Source organism: Sinohyriopsis cumingii, chromosome 18, assembly GCF_028554795.1.
Source record: "Sinohyriopsis cumingii isolate HCF-2022 chromosome 18, ASM2855479v2, whole genome shotgun sequence".
Lineage (NCBI taxonomy): Eukaryota > Metazoa > Mollusca > Bivalvia > Unionida > Unionidae > Sinohyriopsis > Sinohyriopsis cumingii.
In genome coordinates this window covers 19283442-19295743 of record NC_142978.1, presented here as the reverse complement: position 1 = coordinate 19295743, position 12302 = coordinate 19283442, and the positions used below count along the sequence as shown (strand labels likewise).

Sequence of the window (12302 nt, the reverse complement as noted above, 5' to 3'; positions counted from 1 at the left end):
CAGTAATGGCAGCCGTCATTAAACGGCTCTGTTTCTGGTATGAATGTACAGTTCCTTGGACATAATTTGCTTCATGTAAGAAAAACAATGACACTTTTGTTAAACAAGTCATTTGTAAAATTATCACTAAGTTAACTCTAACCTATAAAATGCTCTGTACTGCATGTTGTTGATGTTATTGGATTGGGCTTAACGCCATTTTTACCGCATGATAGGCTATACATGTCTTCCAGTATAACTGGAGAATGAAGAACCCAGAGAAACATCGGTAGAAACGACCGACCCATTTGAAGCTACTGGCAAGCTTTCTCAGATACACATATTGGCCGTGAGAGGGACTCGAACCCACGCGAACAGAAGTGATATGTCATTGAAAGCGGTAAAAGCGATCCTCAGACCAAACAGCCACACGGTACCCACTCCCCCAAGGTATGCATGGCATGTATCTAATCTTTGTGTGTCTATGCCTTGTTACAATATATATATATATATATATATATATATATATATATATATATATATATATATATATATATATATATATATATATTAGAAGAGTGTTATGATTATAGAATGATGCATATATTAAAGAAACCTAATTTAACTCTTGTGTAAAGCAGCTTCAAATGTCATCTGATCTATTTGCTTTCAGCAAAACCGGTATTGATTTCCATTTATCACCTACCAGAGAAATCCTCATGTACGTGTAATTCTGAGTTTGACTCATGGACCATTTATTGATAGATTTATTTAAGAAAGTTTGCATGCTCAGAAAGAAATGGTATGCGATTGAAGACAACAATTTTATTTATAAATGCGGATTTTTCATTAAATTTATTGTCGTTATGTTGAGTTTTCTAGCGTATTCAGTGCAAACATTTGTGTGCATGCCTTCATACTATTGTCATTATCCAATACAAGTACAGAAAAATAAGTCTATTTTACTTTTGCATTATACTAATTTCTCAACTTTTGACAGCAATCTTGCGTTTTTATAGCCAAGCTTTAAACCGAAGATTAAGCTATGATAGGCTAGGTGAGTGTTCTCTCCAAACCCAACCAGGTGAGAAAAAAAAAACAAAAGCGTTATTAAGTGATGTCACAATTCAAGAAATTTTAAGCTAATTACCCGCACGCTACAGCCCAATGACATTGAAGCTATGTCATTCAATATCAGGTAGATGAACAAGCGTACTACCTAATCAGATCAAGGCAAGAAGCCACATTATGTATTCAGTAGTAATTCGAATCCAAGTACAAAACAACTCCGCCAAAGCAAACACACACACACCTCATCCCCCAAAAGAAGAAAACAAACGAAAGAACACAAAAACAGGTCATGATCTGCCATAGCAGAATGCGCCGGAATTTCAGGGTCTATGTTATATGTTCTATTGATTATTTCTGACAAACTGTATAGACAAAGATATGCCATTGAACTATACAGTACTTTCCACGATGGTATCTAAATTCGGACTAAGTCTAGGTAGAACCTTTGATCTTTTTATAACGAATTCTTTGATTCTAACGAAATAAAAGTCATAACCACGAAAGTCGCCGCTACGGTGGCTTAAGTGGTTAGAGTGTCCGCTTCTGATGCGGGAGGTCGCCGGCTTGACCCCAGGCCGATTCATACCAAATACTTATAAAAAGGAAACTAACAACTGCCTCGCTTGGCGCTCAGCAATAAGAGGTTAGTGTTAGGACTAGTATGTCTGTTGTCAGGATAATGTGACTGCATGTCAGCGGCATAATGCCCCAGTGATAGACAAATATAAACTGCCATACTGCAGACGTCGTAGTGATATGACTAATTTTTTTATAAAAACTACGTTAAAAATCCAAATCACACACACACACACACACACACACACGCACACACGCACGCATAAACACACAACTACGCAGTGTTGATCATGTCCACGAAATAGTGCTTGGAACAATCAACACTCGTGCATTTTCGAATTATAGCAGCATACTTCTGCTGTTGCTTTCACGGTTCATATATTCATGATCCTTCGAGGAACATTTGAATAAAGTGTGGTTATATGATAGCTAATTGAAACAAATGTTGCGGCAACATAGCCGACAATGACATGAATAATGTTTCAGTAAGTTATCAATAGACAAGTGCCATATCCTGCATGCCAGCATTAAAAAAATGTATCTATTCTAAAACTGGAAAAAACCTAAGTGTTCTACATATACATATATATATACAGATTTTGGCCTTAATTACCGCCTGCCTAGCCAAATAGATCACGTGGATCTTTTTCTTGTACTTTGTTTCATCCTTCGTTGTAGTCATTGTGGAGAGTGGGAGGTGGTTAAGCGCATGGCTGAGTGGATTAGTGAGCTGGTGCATGAAAAATTGGCGATAGGCGACTGATGGTTCCATTAATCGATGTGATAATAATGATCTTTACATCTATACATTGCAGTAGTTTGCCACTATTATTACCACCATCTTTTACGCCATAAAATTTCTTATTATTATTTGGACCAGTTTGACTCAAGAATACTTGTACCAGTCGTTGGGTCACCAGCTACAATTGATTCCAAATGTTATGTCAGCACATCATCATGTAATATTCACTAGCTCATGCAATCTTTAACTTTGCTTATTCACTTGTCCACTGAAATCCATAACTTTGCTAAAACTATTATGGAACTATGTTGTTAAACGACAAATGACAACGAAATTTATATTTTGCTTTATTTGGAATGACAAGTCTATTCGATAGTTTATTATTTTAATTCCGCAGCAAACAATTTCATAGAAAAAGATATGCGGTGTCATATGTTTTCCACTAACCTATTTGACGATGTTAATCCATTTAGAAATCATGGCGACATGTCACCAAGGATGTATTATGCAATTCAATATATTGATCATATTTATAGACTGGATTTCAGCCTTTTACCGTTACAGCTTTGCTTAACATGTTTAATTACTGATTTTGTAAATGAACTGACATGTATGACTGTATGTATACGCAAAGAAAAACGATCACTCTTATTACGTCGTACAAGTGTACGAAACAGTCGGCGTTTATCGAACTTTTGTATGCAACGGATTGCATCAGATTAACAACAGTACATTATTTATAAAGTTAACGCCATTCTCTGCAATCGCGAAAAGTGGTATAAACCAAATAGCAACCCCCCTCTGAAACGAAACGTATATGAGAAACAAACATCGAGATTGGTAACTTTTCATACCGGAGAAATGGCTGTCTTTGGCATGGTATATTTTCATCCCGGAGACATGGCTTTCGTGGTCACGAAAAGGATCAACTGGTTGTTATAAGACGACCATATGGTAAAGCCGAACGTACTGTTCCTTCTTCAGTAACAATCGAAGAAGAAAATTGACGGTTTCTGAGATGTAAGGATACCATTAAAATGTCCATTTTATACAAAAATAAGATGATCATCCTAACGAAATTACACAAGTAATCAATGCTATTATCCTTTATGAAAAGTATACTTGTAAAGGTTTGCTGCTTACGTAGTAAGGGTTAAACATGCTATGTGTACTTAATACGAGCACTTATATTTGTGACGTTGTTAAGAATCACTTCTTATATAAGATTAACCATATGGTATTGAACAAAATTTATTTCGGACTAAAATATATGTCCGTCAAATGGCCGAATTCATTGGACTTTTCCCGATTTGGTTTTCTGCATGTACTATTTCTGTTCTTTGATTATAGAGAGTGAATGAATTTCATTCTCTAAGACAACTGCCACCATTGTTGCTTCAACTAATAATAATGGTTGTGTACACTTGATAATATAGATCGTCTTCCTTGTGCAGTATGTGCTTACTATCATCCTGCTATGTATTCTACCCAAGCATCGTTGTTGTTTCATATTGTAATATTTAATGGAAAAGACACATTCCAATATATAGACATATTGATCCACTTTTCGACATTGCACAAAGCATCAGAGGTAGCACAGCCCTCCTCTTCTCACGTGGAAATGCCTAATTAGAAACAAAAATACGTTCCACCTGTAATCACTGAGTCCCAAGTCATATCCTACAACTAAAGACAGCAATCACTGGGTCCGCCATCTTGCTTCCGTCGAACTGACAATACAGTCCGCTTAGTGTGACAAAATACCGTACGAAGGTCGTAAAAACGTGAAATAATGAACAAAATGAAAGGTGTTTCTGGTCAAAGCTCCTTCAAAACACGGCCCGGGATGGGCGATCTATACACAGATTAAATATGCCGTCGTACAACTATCCAGTCTTGTAAACGCATTTTCAAACTCAAAAACAGCCTTTAAACAAGCTGTTCGTTTTCAAAGTCGAATTACACAACGCTATTATGCTTCGATAATTACAATATGGATCATTTAAATACTATGCAGCACTAGTATAACCGGAGACAAATTACGCGACGATTTCAAGATTTCTTAGTTCTAGTGTAGTTTAAACCCTTCATCTCAGGAAAGTCATCGAACGTTCCTCCACCCACCCCAAGCAGACTACTTATCAAGTCATGCCCTTAAATACATTTGCCCTTATATAATGTGCCAGTATTGAAAAAAAGATTTTGTTAGTCGCACCATCGTAAAACAGTTCCAATTGGAGAAAGGTCTTTGTACATTAATATGTTCTACTTATTGGTTCCATATATGAAAAGCAGCCTTAAGGTGTCATGTAACACAAATATGGTGAATGTATTAGTTTCCAATACATAACAAGTGAGATCACATAACAACTAAGCAACATTCAATATATATATATATATATATATATATATATATATATATATATATATATATATATATATATATATATATATATAATGTCATAATCAGCCTATTTTGTATACATTTGAGCAGGCTTTGGCGACTTTGAATGTCCTTCTGAACCTCTCAACTTTTGTAACGTAGACGAGGAAACCTTAATATACGCTGGTTGGCGGAGTTTTAAAATTCGTGTTCTGCAGATGACGCATTTTAGTGGCAGGCATCGCTGGGCAACTGCTACTTGTATTGTTTTGATGAAACACTTCCGGCAAATCACGCGATGACCACATGGATGAGTTTCCATCGTTGCCTTGGCATTCATACAGATGACGCACTAAAGAAAAGAACAAAATATTTATTGGTTCAGTATTTTGACACATAGATCGGGATCAAATGACTGACAACTCCTAATTCTGTGCCTAATTATCGACACAAATATGTGTAGATTTTCTAAAATAAGGAAAATTGTAAGATTGTGCAAATACCAATATGGTTGGGGTAACGCGTACAAAACAGGAAGAAACCAAACACCACAAATACGATTTCTATGTGAAGTGATATAAGCCACAATTTTCACAAATCGTGAAAGAAGGAAAAAGAAGTGTTTAGGAAGATTGAATAATTTAACGGTGTTTAATAACGTATCTGTACAAAAAAGACGATTCAGTGTTATGTCATTATATGTAAAATGTCTAGCTAGAGGCACGACACGGAAAATACCCAGGCTGTTTTGGGCAGTGTTAGAATCTATAACACCCTCATTGCAAGTCTGGCACGCTACCTTCTGAGATGGCACGGTTCCAGAAAATCCCGGTGAACATGGAGAAATGAGTAAACAAAATTAATTTTAAAACAACAACAAGCATTTAAAATCAATTAAAATGCAGAACATTGCTACCCAGGGAAAGGACGACAAGAAAAACAAGGCAAAAGTAGGAAGTAACAGATATCTTAAAATTATCACCTTTCTCAATGATATTTGCATTTACTGTCATGATAACATATGGCACAGTCTTCCTAATATTCTACATCATTTGTTTGCTTTTCAATCTGTATGTGTCTGGTCATTTAAGTTCAACGGAGTTTTAAATAATTATTATCATGGTACAGAAAGAGGAATATTTCAAGAATGGATAATTTTTTTCCAATAGCATCCAATTTTACGGACAGAACATTTAAGTTGAATAAATGAAAAATATTGTCCTTGTGACAATGGGTTAAAAGGATTATCACACTGGTTACGAAACTGTCGCGCTCGCTTGAGCGTTTAATAGGTTCAGATAATATGGTTCAATCTTAGCAATGGGTGTTCCAGGGGGTGAGAAGCGAAGCCGGCTCCCCAATCATTACTCTCAACAAATGACTGCGAAACAAGCGAAACAACCATAACGTTTCACAGAGCAATTTTTTTTGGACAGTTAAATGAATCAAATTATGCCAAGAAAACGATTTAAAGAATTTGAGTTATTTACCCCCAGTGTCCTCATTATTGATTCCATAACAAACCCTATCACCCACCACTATATTCCTGGATCAGGTCTTGCTTAGAGTAAATAAATGTAAAGAAAACTGCTCCAAATGATCCCCGGATGCAAATATTGGAATAGTTCTCAAAAGTGTTTCCCACACCGTGATATAAACATCACTCCGTTTCGAAAAACCGGTACAATGATCTTTGTAGATAACACGTACCAAAATCTCCCTGTATGTGGTTTGAGGTTTTAACGTCATTTTTTCAGCATATCACAGGCTGTAATTGGCGGTCGGGATATTTTGGAGGAGGAAGAACACGGCAAATATCACAGAAAGAACCTCCGCCCGACGGTTAGCTACTGGCACGTTTTCATAGATCCGCGTTGACTGAGCTAAGACCCGAATCACACGGACAGAAGAGAGAATATCAGTGATTCTTAAAGGCTAGAAAATTAGACCACTTGGCCAGAGGGAGCCCGCTAAAATCTTTCTAAGAAAACATGTTGTCTGCTTTATCTGGAAACGTTTAACTGACTCAGAATTTAACAGTACAAAATATGAGTTTATTTCCAACCAAGATCACTTAAATGACAATTGAAAGTATTACTACTATACATAATATCTGAAGTTGTGTGGCTGTCTTGAGTATAAAAAGAAGAGAGATATGGGATGAGTTTGTTTAATTAACGCGTTTAATGTGTAAGTAGCAGTAACTATAATATCATGGTTATGGAAGTACACGAGATTTACTTGAATAGAAGTTTTATATTAGAATTGAACTTGATATTTTACAAGATTCATGTTGTCAAGGAGTTTGACAGTAACTACACACTAAGTATATCACCGTATAGCTTGGCAATAATTACATACTAAGTATATCGCCGTATATAATGACAGTAATTACACACTAAATCATGCTAATCTATGACTGTTTAGTTTGAAAATTATTATAAACTAAATATATGACCGTATAGCTTGAAAGTAATTATACAGTAAATATATGTCCGTATAGCTTGGAAGTAATTACGCACTAAATATATGGCCGTATAGCTTGAAAGTAATTACACACTAAATATATGTCCGTATAGCTTGGAAGTAATTACACACTAAATATATGGCCGTATAGCTTGAAAGTAATTACACACTAAATATATGTCCGTATAGCTTGGAAGTAATTACGCACTAAATATATGGCCGTATAGCTTGAAAATAATTATACACTAACTATATGGCCGTATAGCTTAACAGTAATTGCACACTAAATATATGGCCGTATAGCTTGGAAGTAATTACGCACTAAATATATGGCCGTATAGCTTGAAAGTAATTACACACTAACTATATGGCCGTATAGCTTAACAGTAATTACACACTAAATATATGACCGTATAGTTTGAAAGTAATTACACACTAAATATATGACCGTATAGCTTGGAAGTAATTAAACACTAAATATATGGCCGTATAGCCTGGAAGTAGTTACATACTAAATATATGGCCGTATAGCTTGGAAGTAATTAAACACTAAATATTTGGCTTTATCGCTTGAAAGTAATTACGCACTAAGTATATGGACGTGGCGAAGAGAATGGCGTTTATGAATAGTGTGTAAACGAGTTTCAAGCTTACTGACTTCGTGAATCCTGTAAAATATGATGTTAAATTGTTATAATTACAAATGGTTATAAAGTTAATAACGAATGTCATTAACAAAATGACAGAACAATGTTTTAACTATTGTTAACAATTATTATCAAAGCACACAAAATGTTCGCATGAATGCTTTGGTTCTTCCCTTATATTTTTGTACTTTACACAGGATTTGACTTTCAAACAAAAATAATTCCTAGGTGTTCCTCATTGGCTATCCTTGATAGTTGAAAAAGATCTCGTACAGCTTAGTTATCGTTAAACTTTTAACTCCCTATATGTTTGTGTATGATTGATGAGAGTAATTTGGATTGGAGGGTATACAGCTTGTTCTAGCTTGAAAAGTGCACCTTTCTAAATACTGCTATGTCCACTTTGTCATTATCTCTTCCTAGACTTCAAAGGTAACTTTAAAACAAAATTAGCCAAAATCGTTATGTTAAACTCCTTTTATATTTATAAATAATTGATCAGAAACTGAAACTGTCTACTCTGGCACAATTTATTTTCACTGTTTTAAAAACTGCTAACGTTAGTGTACGTTTGATTAGCTCATGCTCATTTTTCTTGCACATTGGAGCATCCATTTTGATTAATTGTCTGCCTTAGTTTAGTGCAAAGTTTCGAGAATTATTTAATGTATTACCCTTGCGATAAAATCTAAGTATTATTATTAGATTGGTCTTGATGAGACATTCGGATCAGATGTATTTTATATCAGTAGATTACGGTTTGATTAAACACTAAATTATCTGCGCTAATGCAATGGCATTAAAGAAATTGCAAACTGGAAAATTAAATTCAGTTTGAAAATAACTCTCTGCCTTAAAACAAATAGAAAATGTTTTCTGAAAATACTCCTTTTATGAGACGTGTATGCTAGTCTGATATAAATATTTCAGCAATCAAGATTAATCGGGAAATGTTAAATCAATGTTCACATGAATCAAACAAAAAGGCAAACTGGTTTCAAATTTGGAATAAAACCGGGCGAAGCTTGCTCTGAATTTTTCAATGTGTCAATGTGTGAAAGTCGATTTCAGAGAGTGTTCTTTATTTTTTCTTGTTACTTAAATAAATTTAGAACTTACACATTTCAGTGCTTCATATAGTTGCACATGAATCCGTGCCTGTTATTACCATACTGTTTGATGAAGAGGAATTTGCTTAAGTTACATTTCAGTTCTTCATATAGTTGCGCATGAATCCGTGCCTGTTGCTACCATACTGTTGGATGAAGAGGAATTTGCTTAAGTTTTATCTACGATCTAAAGCACAGGAATACAGTATATACTCGCTTATAAATCAAGTCAAAACTGCAAACAAACATATTTTCCTTTGCATAATGCGCCGGCAGATCAGGGTCTATCTTGTTTGTTCTACTGATTACCCCTTACCAACTGCACAGATCCAGATTTTGTCGTCGGCAGAAGTGGATCTGTGTTGTTTACAGTTCGACTCAACTTATAAGCGGGTACATATGGTAGTCTGTTAACGCGTATGTTGGGGTTGCATTACAATATGTTTGCAGGCGATGTCATTAGACATATTGTGAAACCAGCTTAGGTCATCAAATGTAAGCAAATATCTTTATCTGAAAATCAGCTGTTTGAAGATGTTGCATGATTCCAAATTTAAATGCAAATAATTCAGGATGTTCTCTTCCACTCACCTCTTCGTCATCTTCACCCGGCGTTAACTCAAAATCCCTGTCATCAATTTTTGACAATAACCTATCCTGAAAGAAAATGAAAATGAAAGACACCTTGAATTTCAAAATACGGTTAAGTACTTAGCACAGTAGATCTAAAAATATCGCCTTACGTCGTCTCATTCAAGATGATTTATGCTGTGTCACATCTCAATCACGGCGTTTAGCCAGAAAGTAAAAGATGTGTCGGTAATATTATATCACGATCGCGTTATCTGTCGATCGTATTCTTTTTTAAATTCTGTGAATTTTACTAACTTTCTTTGTCCGGCATATCCGGTTAAACCTTTTACGATGTATTCTTTGAGGTAAACATTTTGTAGAAATCGATAATATGATAATAAAAGATGAGCAAGAATAGTGGTAAAAAAAAGTGAGATGAGGTACATCATGGAGATCCCATGAAGTTTGTTTTTTCTTTTAAGAAATATCGATTCTAAGAATCTGTTTAATTTCCAACTCAGGACAAAATAAAACTTGAATTGATCAATTATGAGAGCTGTGTTGAAATTCCCATAAGCCCGCATTAACAGGATATATATCAGATCAGAACAATATAGTACAGAAAATGTATTCAGTTCGTCGAGATTTGTAAATTATTAATTGTAATTAGAAACGTATTTACTTATGGATATATAGTAGCATGTGCATATGATGCATTGTAAAGTAATATTTGGGGATTCTGTTGTATTTTATACCATGTGCCAACGTAGTAAATAGACTGTTCTGTTAATGACAGAGAAGGGGCAAATCCAAGATAAAAAAATGTCTAAGTGCTTTTTATTTTGATTGAGTAGCTCGAAATTGGTTATCTTTTCAATATATATGCCGTTCATAAAGTGAGAAAAATGCTAAGACGATGAGAAGCTTTAAACGGCTGAATTATTTTTCTTAGAAAGTCTACTCCAATCCTTGAGAAAAAAAGTATATCCGGAACTGAGTGACTGAATCATATTTTACTCTACTGCAGAGAAAGATCTCTCCAGACTGGTCATACATAATTTAAAAAGCTTTCTGTTCAGCATGACACTAAAACCTTGCAACCCGTCACAAGGTCGTAGGATGATGTCTAAAATGATTTAATTCGTCGTGGATATCAAAATGAAATCGACGCTTTTTCGTCGAATGGTAGCTTCAAGGTGAAAATGCGATATCCTATGTATTTTATTTATTTATTTATTTATTTATTTTTTGATATATTGTATTGGCTGTCATGTTGTGTTACAGCAAAAATGGAATGTTTAATAGAAAGCTGACTTCGAAGTTAAGTTATATTCTTATAGACATCTCGACTGAATGGGCATATAATACCGAAATTCAAGATTTCTCTAATTATGAAAAGATCAGTATGTAATACTAGTACTAATATAAACATTCAGCGCAGACTTTCATCCTAGTATATGATGACTCGAATATCTAAGGATTTTATATCTGGAACTTGCCTTTGACAACAATTTGAATTTCTGTTTCTCATCTCAAAACTTTATTTCTTTGTAAGTTTTCCAAATTCAATGCCCAGGAACAAGCACCGACACATTCGGAGAGATATCATTTATCTTTACCTTGCTGGCTAAGACCAACTCACTAACTCGAACTAAGTTTCCTTACAATCTGGAAAAAAAGTCGAATAATACGGGAAAATATTAGTGGCATTAGATTATCCGACTGTCCGAAGTGTGTCCTTTTCTCCAGCTAAATATTTCAACAAAGATGGGGTGGGGCAGGTAATTAGTCACATCATTGAATGTTGGGCTCGTGCATTCTGCAGCAGGTCGGAAGAAAACGAGGAAGTCGGAATTATAGCACAACTTCAGCTTTGTGAATAGATGAACACACAATGGAGCGAAATTGTTGAGGAAAGCGTTGACCCTTTCAATCACTGTGCTAATGTTCCGAGTGCAATATATTTGAGTGAGTGTGTTAATGTGCTGAGTGTAATGTATTTCAGTGAGTGTGATAATGTTCTGAGTGTTAAGTATTTCATTCAGTGCACTAATGTAATAAGTGAAATGTATTTCAATCAGCGTGCTAATGTACTGACTGTAATATATTTTACTCAGTGGGTTAATGCAGTCATTTCACTTAGTGTTTTAATGCAATAAGTGTAATGTACTTCAGTCAGTGTGTTAATGTAATCAGTGTAATATATTTCAATCAGTGTGCTAATGTACTGAGCATAATGTATTTCAGCCAGTGTGAAATTGTAATCAGTGTAATGTATTTCAGTCAATGTGCCAATGTAATCCGTGTAATGAATTTCAGTCTGTGTGCTAATGTAATCAGTGTAATATATTTCAGTCAGTGTGCTAATGTAATCAGTGTAATATATTTCAGTCAGTGTGTCAGTGTAATCGTGTAATGAATTTCAGTTTGTGTGCTAATGCAATATATGTAATGCTCATGTAATAAGTGTAATGAATTTCAATCGGTGTGCTAATGTAACCAGTGTAATATATTTCAGCCAGTGTACCAATGTAATCAGTGTAATATATTTCAGCCAATGTACCAATGTAATCAGTGTTATGTATTTCAGTCAGTGTGCCAATGTAATCAGTGTTATGTATTTCAGTCAGTGTGCTAATGCAATATATGTGATGCTGATATAATAAGTGTAATGTATTTCAATCGGTGTGCTAATGTAATTAGTGTAATATATTTCAGTCAGTGTGTCAATGTAATCAGTGTAATGTATTTCAGTC

General features: G+C 34.9%; 1 protein-coding gene across 1 annotated transcript in view; it reads right to left on the bottom strand.

Annotated features, from left to right (window-relative positions):
• Positions 1–2205: 2205 nt before the first annotated feature.
• The window catches only part of LOC149776175 (uncharacterized), a 44939-nt gene continuing 34842 nt past the window's right edge, over positions 2206–12302 (bottom strand). The window contains exons 2-3 of the mRNA XM_089942484.1: positions 9565–9630; positions 2206–5103 (exon numbers count right to left, since the gene is read on the bottom strand). Of these exons, the coding sequence (XP_089798610.1) occupies positions 4840–5103; positions 9565–9630 (330 nt within the window). The 3' untranslated portion in view covers positions 2206–4839. The remainder of the gene's footprint in view (positions 5104–9564; positions 9631–12302) is intronic.